Source organism: Vespa velutina, chromosome 1 (genome assembly GCF_912470025.1).
Source record: "Vespa velutina chromosome 1, iVesVel2.1, whole genome shotgun sequence".
NCBI lineage: Eukaryota > Metazoa > Arthropoda > Insecta > Hymenoptera > Vespidae > Vespa > Vespa velutina.
In genome coordinates this window covers 448,792-472,961 of record NC_062188.1, presented here as the reverse complement: position 1 = coordinate 472,961, position 24,170 = coordinate 448,792, and the positions used below count along the sequence as shown (strand labels likewise).

Genomic DNA, 24,170 nt, shown 5'->3' with positions numbered 1-24,170 from the left:
TTCGTTTCTTTTTCTAGGTCTCTTATCTATTTATATATATTTATTTTCTATTTGTATTTTATATATGTATACATATATTTTTTTGTTTTATATATTTTTTTGTTTTATATATTTTTTTGTTCTTTTATTTCCTCTTTATCTTCTTCTTTTCCAGGATAGATCATCGAGGGATAAGTTCATCTGCGGCCGGATGATACATCGCATGGCAGGATTCATCATCGATTTTTACGCGCGAATACGGGAAGGACAGGAAGAACACTGGCGCGCGTGTCGGCGGGCACAGGCGTGGGTGTTCTCGGGCGCGATTATATTACGTTTGATTGTTCGAATCGAAAACGCGTATTGTAGAGTAGAGTCATCGTTTTTCTAACACTCGTGTGGGTGTTCGGGCGCGATTAAAGGTCCTACCGTGGACTTCGTTTGATTTTTTGCAAATTTCGATGGGGGTACTTCGCGAATTCCGGCTTAACAGTAGAATCTACGTAATTATAACACACACGTGAGTGTCGCGACGCGATTAGTATTTCTAAGGAGTGCGCTTTGTTTGTTCGAAATTCGGAAAGCACGATTTCGGATGTGCTTAATAATCCGTTATGTCTGAAGCGGACGGTGCAAATGGTGGAGCTATCTGTAAGAGGTGTGTTGTAGCTAAGCTACGCATACCCTGTTAGTTAAGAAGCCAGTGCATTGAAGCGGAAAGGTATCGCGGATCGGTATCGCGGAACGCGGATTTTAGAGTAGAGTCACCGTTAGCCCGTGGGTCTCCACATGCAGCAACCTCCACGTGGTGAGACCTGGGTCGTTAATACTTGCAAAGTCTAATTGTAAATCTTATAACGCAAGTATTATCGAGCGAATGGCTGCATGCCTTTATCCGATTTAAAAATGTTTTCTTTTCATATCTTACTAGACGTTAATGTACTTTTATCTTACTTAGCTAATTATGTTAGAATACATAAAGATAAGATTGGACGTAAAAAAATTCTTAAATAATTTCTTAGAGAGATATATTGAAAAGTTTTTAATTGTCTTAATAATTAAATTAAACAATATTACATTTCGTAAAGCGTTTCATAGCTCTTAAAATGCGTTAGATAAAATTGCTCTCTTTCGCTCTTTGTTGTTCGATACTTTTAAGAAGAAGGAACATTGGAAGTACGGTACGAGATACTACGTCAGCCTCCTTTCATATTCCTCCATTCATATGTGTAAACGTCGAAATGATATTTTTCCGTACTACTACATTCTCTCGTCTTATAGGTATGACTGTCCTATAATTATTTAAACAAAATATATTGCTTTCGGAGTACAATGAAACGATGAGTAATTAAATAATTATAAAATGACTGTGTCTATATAACGAGTGAATGTAGCTGTACGGAAAAATTTCATTTCGACGTTTACAACTCGGAGTGCGAAAGGAGACTGACGTGATATCTCGTATTGTCCTTCCAAAGAACCTTTCTTGTTGGCATGATCGATCGACGAAGGTCGAATGAAAACTATTTATCTAACACGTCTTACAAGTTATCCAACGCTAACGCAAACCTATATTGGGTTATTACTATTTCATATATTATTTCTGTAAACGTAGAAATGGAATATTTCCTTACCGCTAAATTCTATCGCCTTATAGATACGATTACTTTATAATTATTTAAACAATGTACAATGCACTAGGAGTATAATGAGACAGTAATTAAACAATATAGGAATTCGTAAAGCGTTGTATAGCTCGTAAGACGTTTTATATAAAATAGTTCTCATTCACTTTTTGTCGATCGATAATACCGACAAAGAAGGACCATTGGAAGGACGATACGAGATACCACGTCAGCCTCCTTTCGTACTCCTGAGAGTAAATGTCGAAATGAAATTTTTTCGTATCTCTATATTAAATCGTGTTATAGATACGTATGTTTTATAATTTCATAAACCCGTGGGTTTCCATGTGCAGCAACTTCCACTTAGTGAGTCCTGTGCCGATATTACTTGCGAAATCTAATTCTAAATCATGTAGCGCAAGTGCTACAGAACGAATGGCTGGATATTTTAAGATTTTTCCATTATCTTTTCTATCTAATTCTAACTAAACATTAACGTACTCCCTTTTTACATTGCTAAGAACTTCAAATAAATAAATGATTAAATATAATAGAATACTAGAGTAAGTTTTTAGAAAATCCCGCAGAAAGCTTTTCGATCGCACTTATGTTCTTAATCTTTCCTATTTATTCTCATTGTCTCGTATTTATTATTATTTATAAGTCTCGGGTGGGACCCATGGGAGGGGCCCGTGGGTGAGGGCTTCTGTGCGGGGTGCTGTCTCAGCATCTTGTAGAAATGCGTCCCTTTTCCTTTCTTACTCCAGCTCTTTTCTTATTCCGGGTCTTTTTTCTATTCTTATTCTGGCTATTTTATCTATTCCTATTCTAGACCTTTTATATCTACTTTTATTCCGACTCTTTTATCTATTCTTATTCCGGCTCCTTTTTCTATTCTTATTCCTACTCTTTTTTCTTTTCTTCCTCCACCTCTCTTTCCTTTTCTTTTTATTTCATGATCATCGAGGGAATCATCGAGGGGATCATCGAGGGGACCATCGAGGGATCAAGAAGGGATCAAGAAGGGATCAAGAAGGAATCAAGAAGAGATCAAGAAGGGATCATAAAGGAATCATGAAAGGATCATGGAGGAATCATCAAGGGATCATCGAAGAATCAACTAGGAATCGTCAAGAGAACATTGAGGGATCATCGAGCGATTTTCAATATGTGAACCTGTCGACGTTTTCACGTACATGCACGTCTCGTCTCTTTTCTTCTTTTTCTCTTATTTTATCTTTATCTTCTTCTTTTTCTGCTCATCGATGAATCATCGAATGATAGATTTTTCTACATTTGCATGAGTCCGATGTAGGGTCGAATATCTCGATTCATCATCGATTTATACGCGAGAATACGGGCAGGATAGGAAGAACATTGGCGCGCGTGTCGGCGGGCACAGGCGTGGGTGTTCTCGGGCGCGATTAAACTTCGTTTGATTGCTCGCGACGAAACGCGGATTATAGAGTAGAGTCACTTTTATTCTAACACTCACGTGATTGTCCGAGCGCGATTAAAGGTCCTACCGTGGACTTCGTTTCATTTGATCGAATATTCGATTAGATTACCTCGCGAACGCGAATATTAGAGTAGAGACAGCGTTATTTTAATATACACGTGAGTGTCACGAACGCGATTAAAAGTCCTACCGAGGACTGCGCTTTTATTGTTCGAAATCCGGCAAGCACGAACGGTCGTGCTGAATAATCCGTGATGTCTGAGGTTGAGGGTGTTGAAGGGTGGAGCTATCCGTAAGAGGGGTCTCATACACTTCCAGTTAGCTGAGAAGTCCTAAAACATCCGAAGCGGAAAAGCATCACGGATCGGTATCGCGGAACGCGGATTTTAGAGTAGAGTCACCGTTAGCCCGTGGGTCTCCACATGCAGCAACTTCCACGTAGTGAGACCTGGGTCGGTACTACTTGTAAAGTCTACATGTAAATTTTTTAATGCAAGTATTACCGAGCGAATGGCTGCATTTTTTTTATACGTTTCTAAAATGTTTTCTTTTCTTATCTAACTAGACATTAAAGTACTTACATTTTACATTTCTAATCTTTCTTTTGTGTGGTTTCTATAATTCGATATTATTTTTTAATTCGATAATTAATACTCGATTATTTTATTATGTAGTAGTTATAAACATTTACAAACGTAAAATTTCAATTCGGTCTAGCTTATTATATTTTATGTATTTTTACTATTAAAGTTGAATAATAATGTTTTCATATTTTCTTTTTTCAGTTTAATTCAAAATTTTATTCTTACAAAATGATGTTTTATATTAAAGTCATAGCTATGAAATATATAAAATACGTTTGGATCACTGAAGTTGTTGGGATCACTGAAGCTAATACTCAATAAAGGTGCACACAATGGAGCTGAAATACAATGGTATGTGTGTTTCCCTTTGCCATGCGTTGAAATTTAAAATGTATATCGCAATACTATCAATTTAAGATCGATTTAAGATCGATTATATAGATTTAAAGTTTTGTTTGGGAAAACATGAAACTTTTCGATTAGACAAATAGATCTAGTCATAGTATCGCGGATGATATGCAAACGCTATGTTCAAAACTATGTTTAAATATAAAAATACATAAAAGTTATAAAAAATATATTTTATGTTAGTTACAATTATCTTAATGTTTATCATATTATATGCATATATATATGAAGTATATATCAAGTATTAATGACAAGTTACAACAGATCTTTCATTAAAACTTGCCGTCGTACTGCTGTAGTTAAACCTTCTTTATATTTATACCAGACGCCGTATTTCTTCACTATGTCTCGGATTTGTCTTATTCCGTCTGATTTTGGAGATAATTTTACATTTGTTTTGATACTGCTATTATCAGGTACTATTTCACCAAAGTAATTTTTATATTTCTACATGAGGATAAGTATAAAGAAAAAAAAAAAAAAATATATATATATATATATATATATTTATATATATATATATATATATACTTATATGTGCATATATATAATATATACACATATAAATTTAATATTATTACAGAATATTTTTAGAGATTTTAAAAAAACTCACTGAGATTTGCATCGAAGTTTTATCAACCTGTTTTGAACAATTTGATATAATAGATGCATCAGTATTTGCTATCATAGATTTGTTTGGTTGTACTAGATTTGCACTTATGGCAGTTCCTTTCATTTTGTTCTGTACTTTTTCCTCCGTATCATTTTGTATAATTCCTGTGACTTTTGCAGATCTTTTAACATATTCAATTTGTAACTCTTGAGAAATAATTTGTAATACTGCATAAGAAATTTTTATACGGTTTTTACAATCATGAAAGCATCCAATTTCATCAATATTGCTATAGTTAATTATGAAACGAATTAATTGCTAGATATTTGACAAAATGAATAAATAACATGTAAAGGATTACTATCAGTTATCAAACATACAATTTCTTAAAGTTTCACTTACGGATTCAATTGGTATTCATATCTTCCCTCAGTATTTTTCTCTTGTACTAGAGTAAGTCCAAAATCTATCATAATGTTAACAACACGTGAGAGATGAGCTTTTTCTGCAGAAGAATATAAATGACCAGAAACAGTACGAATTTGTGGATTTAAGAGATCAGGTAGAACAGGGGTAATATCCATAATCAATGTTATATTATCAATTCCACGATTACGTTTCACTGTTGTCAAGATGCTTGTGCTTTTTGCGATTTTTTGATTTGTCTATAAATATAGAATATATTTGCATTTGTTTACACATTATTCATTTATACTTGTTAAAATTTATTGATTAGCAAAAAGATATTTACTTCAAATACAATAACAGGGTAAAATAATTTCGGAACTTGCATAGTAGATAAATTCAAATGCCATGTAAGAAATGCATAATTTGTATATGGCATAATTGACCAAGATTGATTATGTAATACAGAGGTTGAAATTTCATCATAAAATTGAAACCACTCAGCTGCTTCAGATATATTTAGAATTTTCTCAGTACAATTTGTAGGATAATTATGAAATATGCCATTAACTAACTTTTCATTATCTCCTATGTGAAAAAAAAAAAAAAAAAAAAAAAAAAAAAAAAAAAAAAAAACTATATTAATGCAATAATATTATGTTAGAGCAAATAAAGTAAATGAAAAAAAAAAAAAAACCAAGTAGTTAATGCTAAAAATGAAAAAATAATCAAATTACCATTCTGTATTATTTTTAATATGTTATGCACTCTGTCGCGGACAGATAGAATACCCGTTTTACTGATAGGAATTTTAAGAATTTCTTTCCATGTATCGAATAATCCCTTGCGAGTATTTTTTAATCCTAAAGACATATTATGCTTTATATCAAGATTTCCCATATATTGTAATGTACCAAGACAAGATCTAATATCACAGTCACAATTTTCTACTAATTTTAGAAGATCATTTTGGTGTATTTTTAATTTTTCTTTTTGTGCAATTTCCATTAGTCGCTGTACTAATCTTGTAGTACTTACTGGTGGTACGGCTATTACAAGAGCGAAATTTCTGAGTGGTCTAGAATATATAATTAATTTCTTTGGTAATTCTTTAAATTGTATTGCATATCATTAAAATACAGACCTTAAAGATGGAGTATACAGTTCGTTGCAAATACAAATTATAGGCCGTTGACAACTTTCTCCTTCTTTCTCAGTTTTCAATTTATTTCTTTTATCTCTGAAAGAAGATTTCCCTTGTACAAATTTTAAAAGTTCTTCGATCGAAGCTATTGGTGCACCATCTATTTCATCAAGAATTAAACAATTTGGACGTGGATCTTTACCTATTACTGCTTTCATTTGCGTTGAAGCACGAAGTATTTGTCTATAAAAATATATTTATAAATATTAATATTGTATATAGCTATATAATTTATCTATATAATATCACCTAAACGCATCAGGTCCTCTTTCATCGCTTGCATTAACTTCAATAATATTATAACCTGCATGTTTTGCTGCTAAATGCGCTAAAGTTGTTTTTCCTAATCCAGGAGGTCCTGTAAGTAATACTATCTTATGAATAGGATAACCTTTATTATCCACATCATTCTTATTACTATCTTCAAATTTTTCTGACATTGTTGTAGATACATTAATCTTCTTTTTTCGAAAAGATATTTCTTTATTGAATACTATTTTATCCCATAACTTTAACCAATACAGAAACTGTCTATTAACATTTTCATCCGAAAGAAGTTCTATGTATTTTTTAGGTTTATATTTATCAACCCATAATTCAGTGCCAGATGTTTTATCGCAATCGAAAGACGTAGTGGCTGCTAAACTTGCACGTTTTGCATTATTGACAATCTATTATAGTACAAATTAATTGCATTAATTAATTGTATGTCTCAGTGCTTTAGATAATGTAAGTAAATCTTAATCTCAATGTACTTACAATTTCTTCTGCTTCTGCTTTAAGTTGATCATATGGTATTGATAATAGATTACGAACAGGTTTCATTGATTCTACAGTTATATTTTCTTCATTCTTGATTCTAATATATAAACGTTGAGAATCAAAGGATCTAGTTAATGCTATAAAATTCCAGGATGGTACGCGTAAAGAAATGTTACCATTTTCCTTGCTATTAGTAAAAATATATTCATTAAATTATCAATTTAATATAGTTATCAATTGAATTTTTTTTTTTTTTTAAGTTATAAATTATAAATGATCTTACTCCTGATAATGTTTAGCTTTATAAAGCACATGACCGTCTTCTTCTTGCAATTTTTTTCTTGTGTTAACAACTGTTTTAATAATAGCATCTGTTTCATACCAACAAGGTCTTTTTTCTTTTGGCTCCAAGTACTCGGCTATAAAATAAATATATCAAAATGAAACTTTAATATTTTGTAAAAAGAATCCTATATATGTTTATACATACAGAAAGTATCTTTTTCCAATAAATCTGATATATCACCAAATAGCTCATCATAATTCCTTTTTCTGGAATTAGCTATGGAATGATTATAAGATTTGTTTGCCTGGAGAGAAGTGCTTGGCGAATTGAAATCATTTTCAAACAGTTTCTGTTTTTCGGTTTGTTGTAACGTTTGTTCCTCATTATTTTTAAGATTTTTCTTGTTATTTAATTGAGCTGCAAAAATAAATGTTTATATGAAAATGTTAATTACAAATAAAGAGGTTATGAGGCTTATACCTTGGATTTCTTGTAAAACTTCAAAGTCATCTTTACGTACTAAATCGTATTCTTCATCTGAATCTGGAAATTCATTATCCATTTTTCGTAATGTACAAAAATAAATGTAAACACCGGAAAGTTAATTATCTTAAAATATTAAATACATTGTTAATTAGGTTACTATTCATATAGAAACATTTTCGCGGCTTCTTTTACTATAAGGTACATGACATTATTTGATCCTATTGGTATACAGGAAATGTAGTAATAATGTTGATTGGCTAGGCATTAGAATAAGAACCAATCAAATTTAAGTAATAACACTCGATGATTCGATTTTCGTAGAATATTTATATTCATTTATAGATTAATTTAAAAAATAAGAAAAGAATAAGGAAATATCTTTGGTAAAATTATTAATTTATTTTTAATTAATTAAATATGCCGTGTTAGTAATATATTATGTTGTTTCCCAAGAAATTGTAACAAGCTAGTAAATTATAAATTACGTATGTAAAGCGTGTCGTGCGGCAACACGGCATGTATTGCAAACGATCTTTTGAATATTAAACGACAGTCCTTGACGGATTCATTGTATTTTATATATGTAACAAGTCGGTGTTTTTTCATTTTTGCATATATCGACGACATTTTGATATTTTATATTTTTAGAAAAATGAAAACACTTAGGTTTGCGACGACTATAAAAAGATTATGACCGATCCCGAAAATCTGAATGATTTTATTTCGTATTAGCATTTATTTCCATTTACAGAGGTTATGTTTCAATGTTATTCGCTCAATTCAACAAATTTATATAATGTAATAAGACTATTTTACACCTCGATAACCTAAGAAGGGAAATTTATTTTCATTATTTTCTATATGAAGTAAATTTTCTTCTTCTTCCATTAGTATCTTCTATATTTCTTCTCTTAGTTCTTTGTTAAAATTGTTTGGTAAAAATAGAAAAAAAAAAAAAAAAAGAAAAAAAAACAGAAAGACAGAAAACGATAAGAATTACTAGCTTTGTTGTTTTCGTAGAAAGAGTTTCCAAATCTTCGGGAGATATTTTTAGCTTATATGTAGAAAGATGTCGTGTGAAAAGCTAGAGGGCACTTATTAGGAAAGAAACACGAAGAAGAGTTAAGGAAAGTTCAGTTTTCGCCGTGAAGCGATATAGTGCGTTTCGTGATATATCGTTACGTTTCAACTTGAATCACGTGATTTTAACGTAATTAAAAACAAAAATTGTGTATGTTAATACAATGTATTCCTAACAATAGATTCTTTGACGCTCTTTTGAAGAACGATGAACGTCTTACGTTTTGCTGTCTTTTTATATTCAGAAAAGGGGTCATCCTGTGATTAAGGTAAGCAGCCAGCGGAAATCCGGCCGGCAAAATTTACGATCGATAACATCTCTTACACTAAGGTTTGCTCGAGTTATGGAACGCGAAATGATATTCCAAATTTTCTTATTACAAATTAAAACAAAAACGAATTCTATTTATAAGTTTGAGTTGCTATCGTCATCGATGGTTCGTTGGTGTTGACCTATCGAGCGATTAGAATATTTTGGATTAAAGAATTTCAAACGTACAACGTAGTTATAATTTGGAACTTCATTGTTTCTCTGACGTAATAGTTCTCATAAAACGTTCATTGATTATGACTATTTTCTTTTGAGCATGCGAATTGCGTTTCAAGTTTCGCAAAAGCGTGATCAATACGTCTATATATATATATATATCTATATATAAAGAGAGAGAGACGCGCGGACTAATAAAAAAAAGAGGCGCGCTGTAGTTACAACAAATGAATTAATGTTTAATCAATTATATTTAATATTGCATTTTTTTTCTGTTAGGTACGTCTTGACTGTGTTAAAGTATACAAATGACACGAATCGCGCGCGCGAACAAAGTTTACAATTTGAACATTTATTTAAACAATTTCTTTAACATTGACGTTACTTTCCAGTCTTGAGTAACCGGTATGAAGCATGCAGGCTCCTATATCAAGAAGAACGATAGGATGCATTGGAAAATGTATTTCTGGTCTGAAACGCGAAGAGTTGGATCAGATAACAGATAATATTACGAAAACTCTAACGCATCCGCGCGGTAGAGAAATTTTTCGAAGATATTTGGAACAACGAAATCTCAGAGATAATCTCGAATGTTTAGATTTATACGAAACATGTTCAGAATTTATCGTGAAAGAACAAAAGTATGTATATAGGATTTTTATTGTAAATTTTATGTATCTCATTGCAACATATTCTATGTTTACAGTACGTTATCGAAAGATTTCAACATAGAAAGTTTAACGAATGACGTTACGAGAATGAAAGAACTCCTTGAAGATTTGGACGGTGTTCCACAGATAGATTTGGCTCATTTGGAACGCTTCAACGAAGCTTTAAACAGTGACTCCAGAATAACGATGCTCGCTGTGTTGGAAGATACAAGGGAACGTTTAAAAGATCATTTAAGGCGTGTACACGGAAGTTTTAAACGATATGCCTCGGAACCGTGCCCTATAACTAAATAAAAAGTATTAACACTTTAATGTAGGACTCGATGGTTCAATGCATTTTAATATAACGCGTTATTATATCGTACTTGTATGTTTCCAAATGATATTTTAAGATTTATTATCGTGTGATTAGACTTATAATAATAGATTTATTGTATAGCACGAGAAGGAAAAAAAAACAAAGAAAAGAAAAAAGATTTTCTACAATGAAATGGCATTATCGTTATTTCAGAAAATCCTGTGTTCTTTAAATGTCACACACTTTGAATGGATAAAACTATATATACGCGGACACACTCGCGCGTACAGATTTGAAATAAGCGTAATATTCATATTGATTATTTTGTTTCTTGTACGTCGATTAGTACGTCCATTTATTTATTATTGACAGTCTGATAATTTGAAAAAGGTTAAATATGGGAGGGATTATTCAACATTCTACTAACGTATTAAGGTATAATGATGCACGAACTTAAATTCTCGGATAGTCGAATGTATTGATACATTTTTATCTTTAATAGCAAAATTAAAACGGAGAAAAAGGTCAGGGAAAAGTCAAAAGAATTTGCCGATACTTTCCCGAAAAAGATTATTACGAATATTCATACAACCACGGTAGCAATAGAAAATTATAGAAGAGAGAATAATGATATTACAACGTTTCATAGTGATCTATCGAAGAAGAAAGCGAGTTAGATATAGACATATTAACGATATAATTGATAATATTTATAAAAATATATCATTTTAGAAGTATTTGATAAAGAATTTAGCAGAACAAAGATTCGAAGTTTATTTGAGACTGTAGATCGATTAGAAGCGAGTTTAACATATTCCCGTATCTTGGAATCCGAACAATGGCTACGATATTCCGCTTTAAAAGCGCAAAAAGTTGCTATGATCGATGATCTCAGGAAAGCTAATAAACTGAATAAAAATATGTTGAGTTAGTTGTATGTCGTGTAATAATAACAAGAAAAGAATTTTTCTCTTTACAATCGAAATAATTGTCATTCTTTTTTGTTCAGATTTATTCAGACAAAGTGTAACGGATGCACGTATTGGAAATACGGATACCTTACCGGAACCCTTGAAAAGGGAAGTGCAACGGATTTGGCACAGAAAGTAATGTTATAAGATACGATAGATCGCGTATTAAGATATTTATTTGAATGATTTTTGATAGGTACGATGATCTGTTGAAGCAAAACGAACGACTAAAGAAAGAAATCAATACAGTGAATGCGCACGTCGAAGAGAGAAATAAACAGGTCTAGAAAACATCGAAATAATTATTACCTCTCATAGAAGAATAATATTTACATCGCTTACCGATGTTGTCATTCGTTTGTTTGTTCGTAGATAGATAGATATACTTGAACGAAGGTTATTGAATATGGCTGAAAATTTAATAGAACGCGAAGAAGCGATAAAGAGAGTTTGTATCAAGTATTTGAATCTCAAGAAACGTAAAGACGTGGAAGAAATTTTATTAAGAGGTTCGATCGAGACCTTACAGGTAGGTAAAATAAATTTTTTACGATCACTTTGCGTTTGATCGTAGCGTTTAAGGATTGATTATTATTTCGAAGGATGCGCTGCAAAAGGCACGTAACTTAAATGTCTCGAGCAAGCCCGAGATACGCCTTTCTTTAGGCAAAGATGCTCAATTGGCCATGGAGATACGACGAAGCGATCGCTTGGTATACGAGAATGCACTTTTAAGAGCGCATTTGCAAGAGGCAAGACGTGCATGCAAAAGTAGTAGAAGTAGTAGCGTCATATCTTTACAGAAGGATTCATTCAAAATGTAATTCCTCTGCTTTTATATGCGTATTAATAGATCATTAATAAATCATTCTTTACATATTACAATTTTAATTTATTCTTATTATAGAAAGTAGTTTAGTTTAAACTTTTCCTTATATACGATGCTTATTAGGTGTATGTATATATATATATATATATATATATATACATATATATATATGCCTGTGTATAATTCATTATATCAGCAAATAATAATGTTATACATAAGGTTTCTTGAAAATTGGATTGGCATTAAGTGAATACTGGTGCTTCGCTATATGAACAGTGAATCCGAAGATAGAAAGTCCATTTAGTGCGCTACGGCACTGGACTATCGTCTAATCGCTCTTTTTCATATTTCTCGTAAGTGAACAATAAGAAAAATATTGTTATCTTGAATAGATACTCGGCTGTAATATGATAAAAATATGATTCGTTTTAGATAAAAGATTATTATTTTCAGAATAGATAAAAGTAAGGCCAAAAAGGATCTTGTGTTTGCATTGACTTTCGACGATGACAATTTATCATCATTGACATCAAGTTTCAACATCGACAATGCATTTTATGCTATTTAATTACGGTTTATTTTGTCTCTTAACTCCCGCATTGATAATAATATTAATTTCTCTTTATATTTATCGTCGTATCGTCGAAGCGTTATTGAAGCACCAATTGAAAGACAAATTCGTTGGTCTCTTGGAAGGCACCGATTGCGTTTGGGCTATAGAAGAGCCTTCGGCCCTTTCTGTCATAAATGTCCTTGTTGTTTTGGAAAAGGATCAACATGAAATAAACGCGAACGTTCTAGAAAGCTTTAGAAATTTAATTAAAGAACGATTAATCGGTTCAAATTTCGAGAAGATACTTCATTGTAAAAAGAAAAAGTATGGATACTACTTTTGGGAAAGAGCAAAGGAGATCGATTTGAAGGAAAGAATAAGATGGCTCGAGCACGATCAAACGCGTTGCGATGGATACTGCGATGACATTTACAGCGAATCGTTGAAAAGAGTATTGGAAAGGAAGTGTAATCAACCGCTTCCTCAAAATCACTCGACGTCCTGGGAGATATTGATCTCAAAGAATTGTTCATGCGTCAGTCATCAGCACGTTCGACGTATGGAAGAAGGCCGCTCTATTCTGGATCGTGGAAGAAGAAACAAGATCAAGATCCCAGTATTATTTCGTATTCATCATGCTCTCGGCGACGGATCTGCCTTGTTGAAGCTCTTCTTGGAAACTATTGCTGATAAACCTAATGAAGTCTCGACTATACCAGAAGAAAAGTGCTCGTTAGGACGTCAAAGGAAGAATTGTGAAAGAACTTCGTTGGACCTCCCTATATTTACTCAATGTGCGAAAAATTTCAATGTCTGCGAGCAGCCTTGTTATTCGAACGGCGTACTTTCCGCTTGTATGCCCTTTGCCGATCTACAATCTCTACGAATCTTAAAGACGGTCGTACGGAATTATTTAAACGGAAAGATTAATTATTTCGAGCATGTTACCTTCGACGAATTTAAAAATGAAATGCAGATATTTCTCTATGAATGGTGGATAATTTTTAAAGAGTTTCTAATGAAAGAGATTTACGAAAAACTTAAGATCTTTGTGAAAAATCTAGTTGTCCTTATTCTAATGCCCTCGTATTTAATGGATCAGGCCATTCGCAGTATGGATAAGAAGTTCGTTATCGTTCCTCGAAATGTTTCTTTTATAATATATCGGAATAATTGCGTCCAACATTTTACATTCTTCTTATCTTTTCAGTTCCCTTCATGGATCAAAGTTAACTGGACAAAAAATCGTTACTTATTGGTCAGAAAATGATTATAGAAATCCAAGCCAGCAAAAAGTTTTAACGAAAATCAAAGAAATAAAGAATATTACTGGAGCAAAATTTGTTGAAGTCTTGTTGGCAGCCTTGTCTTCGAGTTTACATAAGTATTTTTTATGCGTACGTATCGATCACGTTCGAATTTGGAAACTCCGATTTAATATTTTATATTTCCAACGTACACGCAGATCAATGAAGTACCACCGAATTCACTGACCGTCGTGCTCCCAGTTAAAATGGAAAATCCGAAAGAACAGGTTCATTTGTCCAACGATATCTCGGTTGGATTACTTCCTTTGTGTATTTCTGAGATAAATGGCAAAGTATATTCGAATTTAGATGAAAACTCAAGGACGATTGAACGTCTTCAAGAAATTATGAAACTTAATAATAAGCTTCAAAAAGATCTCGATTATTTGATTAATTTTTGGGTAATGAAGTTTCTCTCTGCCGTATTACCAGAGATATTATTGAGACCGCTCTTGGAGAGTCATAGTACGATGATTTTTAGCAATTTATCTGGATGTCAGGAAGTACACATTGTGGGCTATCCCGTGAAAAATATTCTTTTCTGGATACCGAACAAGTAAAATTTATTATTTTTCATTAAACTCTACGATCTTACGAATCGATTACAATTCATTTCTATATGTATTTTCAGAAGTAACACGGGTATTGGATTTTCTCTCTTCAGTTATAACGAACAATTGCATTTGTCCGTAGTCGCTGACAAAGCTTTGGTAAAAAATGAGAAAGTTTTTTCCAAAATATTAGGGAATACCGTCTATGAAATCGAACAACTTCATGAGAGCTTAACATCCACGCGTTTCTCAAAGAAGTTTCACTCTAATGGAAAAGCACCCATGGACAAAGGTAAATACTCATCGCACACGCTTACAACTTTTTTTTTTTTTTTTTTATATCAATTGTTAATTATATTTTGTATTTTTCAGAAATTGGCGTGCCATGAACCTATAGAGACACTAACAGCGTCAATCGCATTTTACTTATTCTGTGAATGAAAGCACATTATCATTTTCATAAAACTATTTTCTAATGTAATATCCATACAAAATTAATGTATTATTTATACATTGATGTTTTATTCTTTCACGTGTATATACAAATCTTATATACTGAAAAGTTTCTTTATGATTCTTTATCTAAAATTAATAGAGAAATAATGAAAATAGTAAGACGTTATTAAATATATAATAAAGAAATGCTATACAGAATAAGAAGTCTATAAAATATTTTACGATATACATACGTATTTACGTCATTGACAATTGTCCAATTGGTAAGATCATGAAAGATATTGATTAGAAAATTTTTCTGCTTATTTAATTTTGATCAACTTGGACTTTTTATTTTTACGAATTAATCGTATGTATCTATAACTCGTCAAAGTTATCGATCAGACTTGAGAAAAAGAAAGGGCCAAAAAACAATATCGAAAAGAGTGTTAAAAAAAGAAAATGTACTTCCACGACGATTTTTAGTTCTTGACGATGGTTTAGTGGTCAAAGAGGCTTTTGTTAACGGCGCCACTGTACTGTGAAAGTCTTTATGACTTTTTATTTTCTTCTCATTGCTTTGAGAACTATAATCTGACGATACATCGAAATCGTCGGAGCTTGTGTCTATATATTTGCGATGTTTCAAAGATCTGTGCATTACATTGGATAATAAAAAAAAGAAAAAAAAGAAATAATAATTAACCGCATCAAAGGCGAATATTCGCTCAACATCGAATTAAAAGTTATTCTTACCTCCTCCATTTTTTCGTAATGTATCGCCTTTCCGGTGAACTCCTTGAATCGCTCAACGTTTCGTCAATATCTCGACAGCTTGAGTCTGGATTACAATTGTCGCAAGATCGATAGTTGTGGCTTTGTTTTAATTTATGTAATACCGTGAAAGTTGATGGATCACTAGCACTGCCAATGATAGCAGGGGATGTTTCTGTAATGATTGTTTCGTCATTTGGCTCATGTTTATCGTTTAGAAATGTACACGATTTTTGTTGTTTGCTTGAAACGTATCTATAGAATATATATATATATAAAGATAAATGAACGTTTGAATTAACGCGATTACTTTGAAAGACATACTTTGGATAAACGTTTGTCTTTAAGACTTCCTTCATATCTTTCTTATGTGAAATCGTGTCAAATGATTTTTTTGAGCTTGTCAAAGATAATCGCTTGATCGAATCATTACGAGATATTTGTGCAACAACTGGTGATTTGTTCCCTTTTGCTCGTGGAATTCTACTATCTTTCTTTTGCGAGATTATCGACCTAGGAGTTATACTGTCGAGATTCTTTTCATTTTCGCTTCTGTTTTTATCTTCAGAGCTGCCTCTCTGTGAATTCTCTTGCGTATCAAAGTTTTTCTACATACAGGAAGGATACGGTTTCTATGAAAATTAGGCGATCAAAACTTGGGGAAATAAACTTGTTAAACCTTAAAAAAGATTGGTGTCGATTCGCCCTCGGTAGAAGTAGTTTCATTTTCTGCAGTTCCCTCTTCAGTAGCAGTAACGTCGACTTCATCTTCCTCGTTTTGACATTTCGAAATGGAAGTTGTTTTTGACACGGTTTCCGTATTTTTTGTAATCGACAATTTATTTTTCCCGCGAGTATTAAAAGCTTTCTTTCGTATGGATAAGCCGGTATTAAATTTTTGTCCCAAAACATTTGGTACGTCAGGTTGACTAATAGCCGCATCGTAGTCGTATGCGATGATTGGTTTGACGTTAGTATTCTGTTTAGTTCTAGCACTGTTTTGCCGAGACGAGATAGATTTCTTTGTTTTTGGTATTTCATTTCGAACTCGTGCATTCATCGTTTCCCCGGCATGACGAAGACTCCAACTGTAAAATATGAGAGATAATAAAGAAGGCAAAAGTTAAGATAACATTATTATTATTAGATAATATCGATTGATGAATGACAGTATTCCTATATACCTGGAGGTTACAGAATTTTTGTTCAGTCGCTTTTTCGAGTCTTTCCGTATTTTCAATTTACTCCAAAATTTGAATACACTTTTAAACCTTTTTCGATGGATCTTTGTGAGTGCGCCGTCTGTTTTATCTAAAGATTTCGTAAAATCTGCTTCCTCACTTAGCCATTTTGAAAGACTTTTATGCGTTGGGAAAAGAGGCGATATTAAATAGTTAAATTTATATTCGATATTTGGTTGAATGTTAAAAGGCGTTTTTCTTAAGTTCGCCAGTATTTTTCTTTGATATGTTAAGCGTTCACATGTTCCAAATCTCCGCGAAATCGTGCTTGGACTTTTCTCCTTTTTGTATTGTCACCTTGAAAAACAAAGATGGTTTATTCATAACTTCATGGTTAATGCGATTACACTCTTTATTCATGCATGTATGCGCGTACTGTTCAATATACTTCTAGAAGAAACATTAATATTAAAAAAGTAACATTACAAAAAAATAAAATACGTAACATGGAAAGAAGAAGAAGAAGAAGAAGAAGAAAAGTCGCATTAATATATATATATATATATATATTTATTTAAATTCCCGATTAACCGATTTATGCTTAAATACATCCTCTAAACACATAATCGTATCGTTATCTGACACCAGGTCTATGAAGGAGAATACGAAATACAAATCTTGATATTTTCTCGTAAGTTAGAAACATCAATGCGGCAGTTAAGACGGTCTGCAAAAGTTTTGCTTCCATCCCCTTGTACAATCCAAGTATGCCTTGTTTTCTAGAAAAAGAAAAAAAATGAAAAAAAGAAAATACAAAATCGTGTACGATATTTAATTTGATTGGATAAAAGAAGAAAATATCATATAGGACTTACTTTAAAATATAAAAAAGAATTTGGATAGTTCCAGCATTCGGTGGCAAGTCAGGATACTTGTGCCCGTGCTATAAACAATGGCGCATATAAACGTTTACATTATATCAGATAATGAAAATTTAATTTATTTCGTATAACGTTATGCTAATCACCCTCAGTTTCGTTTGTATTAATTGTAAAGGATAAGTTAACGTCGTAGCGACCGTTTTCGCGATCGCACCAATAGTGAAAAAGACCCAAGCTGGTGGTTGAATGCCAGAAGAGGAAGCATCGATTTTCCTCTTTATACTCTCGTATGTCATGAATTGAATAGCTGGATTTGCAACGAGAAGCAGACTGGGAAACGTACCTGCCCATAATTTTTCTAATCCTTCATACTTCCATATATGCAAAAGACCATCTGAAATAAATGAAACGAAAGTCAGTTTGATCAGTCAGATTTCTGTCTGACTAAACTAACGTCTTATATAACACATACGCAAACGAATTCGTTCTACGAATCTATTTTTACATTTAGAAAATGCATTATCATTTTTACGATATATGATAAGGATTTTACGGTTCTACCTACCGTACAATGTGTTATAATCGTTATTGTTTTTTTCAGCGACACTACTGATCCCTTTCATTTTCAATCTTGTATTAACTACCCAAAGGGGTGTCGTTGTCAGCACGTTGATCACACCTGCGAGAGAGAGAGAGAGAGAATGGTTGGATGCGTTACAAAGAAAATTAACATCGTAAAAATTGTGTAGAAGAAAAAAGTTTATGATCGTGCCTGCGATCGATGCTACCAAAAGATCATTCCTGGCTGTTTGATTTCTTCTACTTCTCAACATCTTCAAACCGTGGAACGTGTAGAAATAAACAAAATTACTGGCACAAAGGCTTTGAAGAACGGGTACCATTCCTCGGTACAAAGTATGCCTGAGCGATAAGTATTAAAGTTAACAATGAATTAATTTTAAATAAACGACTTTGAGACTTATTGAAAATTTTCGTAAAGATATAAAATTACAAGAACGTTTCTGACGTACGTAACATGGTAATACATTTGATAATTAGTTACGGCAACTTACGGTCCTTCCTTCGAAGTTAGCTCACGTATCATCGCTAGTGTATTCTTTGCTTCTCTATTTTCCTCCACTGTACACATAAAAAGATAAAAAGTTGAGTGTTTAGCATTTCATATTGTATATCTTTATATTGCATAAGTACTTTAGCGATAATGCAAAATAATCCAAGAGTTAAATCAGATTTTTTAAGTTCCTTAAAACTAAAAATATATTTGATCCTTTTATATCTAATATTACAATATATGTAATCCTTTTTAATTAATTCCTATGAGAATTATCTTTTAATAAATTAGTTGTCTGTATAAAATATATAAATATTCTTTCGTAATTAATGGAAATCCGAAGATCGAGCTGATGCGATTATGTATATATAAATTATGCCTTTTTTTTTATCATCAATTATGCTAATTTTCAGTGGATGAAAGATAAAATTTTCGAATTTATTTATCTTACAAGAGGCACCATGAAAAATGAAGAATAATTAATTTGTTTGAATCGAGAATGAGGAACGTCGGTGACTTTGAAAATATCTGTAATTAATTTGTATGTGTGTTTTTGTTTATCATGAGCCACGATATAATCTCTGACGATATAAAAAGGTTAATAATCATTATGAAGATTGAAACGTGAGAATTTGTTTGTAGATGATTAAAGTCTTACGTTGCAATCGGCTTCGTACGGTGTCCAGCGGGAAGAAGGTTGCCATAGCGATAACGCTACCCTAGAAAGGAAATAAAAACAATTGGTAGAGATAGAGAAAGAAAGAAAGAAATCATGCAAATCATTGATTCGCTTTCGTTAAATAAATATTTATCGAGTACTTACAGCCGCGCCTGACAACGCGTGTACCAGAGTATCGTAAGTGAAGATGCTCCTTCCAGTATTGTTGCCGCCCATTTTGAAATATATAGTTCAAAAAGATAGAAATGAAAGCGCGGCAATTCGATGGTGGACTGCGTCAATCAATGTGGGAAGACATTCGAAAAATGAACGATGCGCCGGACTTCTTTTCTCGGAGCTCTAACAAAGACGGAAAGAATAATGAATTCTCATGATTCGTCCCTACTTTGCCGTTTGCCGCAATATCGATCGATTTACTCGACGAGGAGAGCGCGTTCGCGCGTAAACGATTGGTCGAGTTACGTCGATAAGCGACAGAGACCTGACTTCGACGGATTGACAATTGACCAACTTCTAACCGTTGTACTATTCACTTTTTTCCGAAAATAAACAGAATTGATGTATTTTGGAAAATAAAATATTACGATTGAATTAGTACGTAAAAAGGCTAGACGTCTTATGTAAGAGAAAATCCACTCGTTAGAAAAGCGTATGCGCTCGACGACGGCCTTCGTCATTCTACAAATCTGTTGGGCTTCGGCACCAGGGTCGGCTCTAGTCGAATACGGTTGGGTGGATAATGAGGGGAGCCCCTTAACGTCGTCGAGTACTTCTCTTTATATATGTATATATATATATATATATATATATATATATATATATATATATATATATATATATATATATATTTTTTTTTTTTTTCCGACATTCGAAAAAAAAAGTTAAGTCAGAACGAATACCAATGTACGCACTTAGAGACAATTCTTTTTTGCATGCTTATACGTATAAATTATTTTGGAATTAATTTTATCAATGTCCAGATTTTCGATCGATGCGTTGCTGACCTTGTACTTACATATATTTTCTGATGTTTAAAAAAAAATTGTAAATTAACGTCGACGGATTAAATTCTAGTATCGTTTTTCCCACGTATAATTATTCTCCCGAGATATAATTATTATCAGTAGGACGTAAACGTGTCACGCTTGCGCCTTTGCTCTATTCTAAATTCGACGACTAGATGGCGAGACACGAATGTCTTCTACTAGGCGCGATATTAATTATCTTAAATGTGCGACTATGATCGGGCAAGTTGTTATTGTTATTTTCTTCGAAAGGTCAAACCTCAGAGGTTAGCTATTTTTACATTCAATAGAGAATATAACCTTAAATTTCAAATTCTCAATGGAAATAATAAATCGTAATTTAAAGATTGCATTTATTATTCACCCGATTAATTATATGTCCAGTTTATGAGCCCTTATGCATATGCATATCGTTTAATAATAAACGTTTCTAATTATTAAATACGTATATCGGTCAATTGCAAATTAAAAATTATTTAACAAGTGTAGTTATTTCAGTAGTATATCAATGGAAGCGACATCTTTGAAAGAATCGTCGCAACTTAAATCGCGAAGACTTTATCGTGTGTCGTTAAAAGAAGATTACGAATATTATCGATAAGTTCATTTGAAAATCGCACGATAGGCGGCGTTATAAAAATTTTATATTTGAGAGTAGCGCATTTAACGGTCCTTCGTTCTAATTATTTCGAAAATAGTAAAAATGATAGAAATCACCCGCGAATCAATTGCGCGATAATTATTAAATACGAATGGATGGATGGTTGCGGTGAAAGTTTTTTTTTGTTTCTTTGTTTTTTTTTCTTTCCCCCCCCCCCCCCCCCCTTTTCTTTTTAACGAACGAAGAAAAGACGCGCGTTCATCAATTGTAAGAACGCATTGATTCATCTTGACGCATCTTCGAGGTTAATGGTTGCGATCTTCAAATCGCCACTTTGATTATCGGATCTTGAAATCAGCTTTTATCGGTGAGTGATAAGATTTCTATTTCTATCGTCGTTTCTACGTCGTTTAATTTTCATCGTTTCTATATCAAATTTAATAATAATCAAATTTAAATACGAAAGTTTAGAAATATTAACGTAGGAACCATCGACATCATAGGAAAGTCTACGTTTGGGTATATAAATTATTAAAGCGTGCTTTAGTCAGTGACGTCAGCCATGAAAATTGATAGTTAACGAAGGAAGAGTTTGCATTAGTTCCGATTGCATTGACTTTGGCCAGTCCAAAATTCGTAGTCAAAGTTCAGAGCGAAAGTTTAATTAAACATCTCGTGTCTATGGAATTTCGTCGATAATCATTCCCCATCCTATCCCTCCTTTTATGGATGATTTTGTCCTTATGGAGATCGCTGAGTCATTGAATAAAACGATCGCACAAGAAATATATCGGCGATATATTTCTTGAGTTTCTCACGATTTAACAATAAAAATAACGTTTCGTACCGTAAGTACCAAAACGATTACAATTTGAATGAAGAGATTAATTGCCGTAGGGATAATGGAAAGAAAATTGATACGCGAATAACGGGATATAATCGCTTTACCGGAAGTCGGAGTTAATGCAAGTTCGTTATAAGCGAGTTTATTAAACTGGATTAAGACATCGTATGCGAGGAGTCCCCAGTTTCCATAATAAATATGGAAACTGGGGATTTCGCTCGGTGTCTCCGATCCAATTGGGAATGGGGGAGAAAAGAAAAAGTTGAATTCGCTCACGAAGAAAAGAACGGTCTGAATGGTCTTGGAGAAAATGTTTTTATTTCATACAAAATGCAAGCACTCACGCGGACGATCGCGATCGATCATATCTCATTCTTGTCTTCCCTTTTTTTCTTCTGTTCTTTTCTCAAACTCGTACACGGATCGAATCCGAGAATCGAAAAAGTTTTCTTGCGACATACACATAAATGCAAGATATGTACGTGTATACAGTAAGCAGAATGGATAACAAGTATCTTGGATCTATAAGGTAAATCGTTCTTTCTTTTCTCGATCATATTTATTCCTATGTATAATAAAACTTTGGATATTTTTAATCGAGAGAAAATGTATCTCAAGTTTATATGGATCTTTTTGGATTTTTCTTATCGCTAAAAGAGAAACTGTTAACGCATTTAACGCATCTTTGATCATTTTTATAATATGTAGAAAAATCTCCGATTTTACCAGATGATCCAAGTTATCTTATTTCTTTTTCTCACAAATATGTGTCGATTATATGAAACCATTAAAACGTTTGCTTTTAATATTAGATTTGTTATATGTTAACACAGAATAATACAAACCATATTCTATGCCTCGTGGATCTCCATAAAATTACGGATGCAGATGCGAAAGTACGAGAGTCGAGCGTTACGACGACGAAACGAAACGTAAGATACTTACGTTGAACGGATAGAAAGGGGCGAAAGGGAACGTATATTTATAGTAGAGCAAGATTGAGATTACAACGTAATTGAAACGAATCGAATACGAATTTTATCATTCGCATTTATTCGAAGCGGATATTTCTAATGTATTCCTAATTGTTATTTAATCCCTTCTAATCGAAATATCTTTGGCCATTTTTTTCTGCGCGACGAACAAAGGTGCAAATTTTCTTGCGTCGAGTAAAATACTTGCGCGGTGGTGGCTATCTAGGAAAAATCCTTTATACGCGTGTGTGCGTGCTCGTATCTCTTTGTGCGCGCGCACGTGTGTGTGTGTGTGTGTGTGTGTGTATGCGCGCGCGCGCGCGCGCATGTGTGTGTGTGTATGCGCGTGTTCGAAATATTTGACGCAGTGCGTGACGTGTATGATGTGTTACTTTCGTGTTAATATACAGAGTGGCTCGGCAATCGTAGTACAATTGAGAAGGGGACGATTTCTCTTGAAAAAGTCATGAGCCCATTCTCGGTTCTATCGCGAATGTTAATCCACCGTGTATGTATTATTATATCCATTATCGTTATCTATTTACACGTATACGGTAATTGGTTCACGTCGGGCTGACGTCTATAGTAAAAAGAAATTCCCCTCGAATACATTTACTTTTCCTTATTCTTCTTCCGAAATAAAATTAAGAAACATTTTCGACTTGCCGATTTCTTTGCCTTTCATCTTTTTCACTTCTATTCGAAGATCATGATTTAATTAAAATAATACAAAGTGCGCTCTTAAACTTCTTCGAATTACAAAGCGATTCTCCCCTGCTCTCCCTCTCTCTCTCTCTCTCTCTCTCTCTCTCTCTCTCTCTCTCTCCCTCGTGAGAGAACGTACTTACTTACTTACTTTCTCAAACGCTTTTCTTCGGCTTATCTCGCTTTCTCCCATCAAGAGAGACGAAATATTCCGTTTGTTCCTTTCTCTCTCTCTCTCTCTCTCTCTCTCTCTCTCTCTCTCCTTCTGTTTTCTTTTTTCTCTTCTTGCTTTTTCTTTTTTTTTTGGCGTGCTCATTATTATTTCAATCAGGCATAGTATTACCTTCGACACACTACGTTAAATACACTAGTGCTTTAATTAATTAAGGCGAGCAGCGTGGTCGGTTTTCCTTTCGTTTTATATTGATTTCTTTTTTTCCT

General features: G+C 33.1%; 6 protein-coding genes across 16 annotated transcripts in view; 3 read left to right on the top strand and 3 right to left on the bottom strand.

Annotated features, from left to right (window-relative positions):
- Positions 1 to 4,209: 4,209 nt before the first annotated feature.
- Positions 4,210 to 8,017, bottom strand: LOC124954015 (chromosome transmission fidelity protein 18 homolog). Its single transcript, XM_047506205.1, has 11 exons — positions 7,806 to 8,017; positions 7,530 to 7,742; positions 7,323 to 7,458; positions 7,037 to 7,226; positions 6,527 to 6,948; positions 6,218 to 6,460; positions 5,811 to 6,151; positions 5,420 to 5,661; positions 5,071 to 5,333; positions 4,669 to 4,957; positions 4,210 to 4,502 (listed from the first exon to the last, which is right to left on the bottom strand). The coding sequence occupies exons 1-11, from the start codon at positions 7,885 to 7,887 to the stop codon at positions 4,311 to 4,313; spliced, it is 2,613 nt and encodes an 870-aa protein (XP_047362161.1). The 5' UTR covers positions 7,888 to 8,017; the 3' UTR covers positions 4,210 to 4,310.
- Positions 8,018 to 8,354: 337 nt separating this feature from the next.
- LOC124954087 lies at positions 8,355 to 11,834 on the top strand. 5 transcript variants are annotated; one of them, XM_047506472.1, is made up of 6 exons: positions 8,355 to 9,160; positions 9,771 to 10,019; positions 10,085 to 10,285; positions 11,357 to 11,453; positions 11,515 to 11,599; positions 11,691 to 11,834. In XM_047506472.1, the coding sequence occupies exons 2-5, from the start codon at positions 9,793 to 9,795 to the stop codon at positions 11,521 to 11,523; spliced, it is 534 nt and encodes a 177-aa protein (XP_047362428.1). In that variant the 5' UTR covers positions 8,355 to 9,160; positions 9,771 to 9,792; the 3' UTR covers positions 11,524 to 11,599; positions 11,691 to 11,834. The 5 variants fall into 5 exon arrangements, with proteins under 5 accessions (XP_047362428.1, XP_047362398.1, XP_047362409.1 ...); XM_047506442.1 differs by having other exon boundaries at positions 11,357 to 11,599; XM_047506453.1 differs by having other exon boundaries at positions 11,357 to 11,599; positions 11,695 to 11,738.
- On the bottom strand, positions 11,803 to 17,343 carry LOC124954057. 2 transcript variants are annotated; one of them, XM_047506361.1, is made up of 5 exons: positions 16,952 to 17,343; positions 16,447 to 16,855; positions 16,092 to 16,375; positions 15,750 to 16,022; positions 11,803 to 15,646 (listed from the first exon to the last, which is right to left on the bottom strand). In XM_047506361.1, the coding sequence occupies exons 2-5, from the start codon at positions 16,825 to 16,827 to the stop codon at positions 15,388 to 15,390; spliced, it is 1,197 nt and encodes a 398-aa protein (XP_047362317.1). In that variant the 5' UTR covers positions 16,828 to 16,855; positions 16,952 to 17,343; the 3' UTR covers positions 11,803 to 15,387. The 2 variants fall into 2 exon arrangements, with proteins under 2 accessions (XP_047362317.1, XP_047362308.1); XM_047506352.1 differs by having other exon boundaries at positions 15,750 to 16,375.
- Positions 12,348 to 15,725, top strand: LOC124954046. 3 transcript variants are annotated; one of them, XM_047506301.1, is made up of 6 exons: positions 12,348 to 12,500; positions 12,601 to 13,825; positions 13,911 to 14,097; positions 14,166 to 14,563; positions 14,639 to 14,850; positions 14,931 to 15,725. In XM_047506301.1, exons 2-6 carry the CDS (start codon positions 12,696 to 12,698, stop codon positions 14,945 to 14,947), a joined length of 1,944 nt encoding a protein of 647 aa, XP_047362257.1. In that variant the 5' UTR covers positions 12,348 to 12,500; positions 12,601 to 12,695; the 3' UTR covers positions 14,948 to 15,725. The 3 variants fall into 3 exon arrangements, with proteins under 3 accessions (XP_047362257.1, XP_047362277.1, XP_047362267.1); XM_047506321.1 differs by lacking the exon at positions 14,931 to 15,725 and having other exon boundaries at positions 14,166 to 14,408; positions 14,489 to 14,563; positions 14,639 to 14,782; XM_047506311.1 differs by having other exon boundaries at positions 12,366 to 12,500; positions 12,606 to 13,825.
- A 154-nt stretch (positions 17,344 to 17,497) lies between the features above and the next one.
- LOC124954071 (peroxisomal membrane protein PMP34) lies at positions 17,498 to 24,018 on the bottom strand. 3 transcript variants are annotated; one of them, XM_047506394.1, is made up of 8 exons: positions 23,881 to 24,018; positions 19,725 to 19,919; positions 19,560 to 19,620; positions 18,903 to 18,969; positions 18,395 to 18,750; positions 17,976 to 18,223; positions 17,824 to 17,891; positions 17,498 to 17,727 (listed from the first exon to the last, which is right to left on the bottom strand). In XM_047506394.1, the coding sequence occupies exons 2-8, from the start codon at positions 19,794 to 19,796 to the stop codon at positions 17,583 to 17,585; spliced, it is 1,017 nt and encodes a 338-aa protein (XP_047362350.1). In that variant the 5' UTR covers positions 19,797 to 19,919; positions 23,881 to 24,018; the 3' UTR covers positions 17,498 to 17,582. The 3 variants fall into 3 exon arrangements, with proteins under 3 accessions (XP_047362350.1, XP_047362343.1, XP_047362360.1); XM_047506387.1 differs by lacking the exon at positions 23,881 to 24,018 and adding an exon at positions 20,596 to 20,780; XM_047506404.1 differs by lacking the exon at positions 23,881 to 24,018 and having other exon boundaries at positions 18,395 to 18,508; positions 18,602 to 18,750.
- LOC124953951 (DNA N6-methyl adenine demethylase) overlaps positions 21,532 to 24,170 on the top strand; it is a 186,644-nt gene continuing 184,005 nt past the window's right edge. Inside the window, exon 1 of one of the 2 annotated variants that reach the window (XM_047506184.1) lies at positions 21,532 to 21,573. The gene's annotated coding sequence lies outside the window, so the exon portion shown is untranslated. The remainder of the gene's footprint in view (positions 21,574 to 24,170) is intronic. The other variant, XM_047506150.1, reaches the window with a different exon arrangement.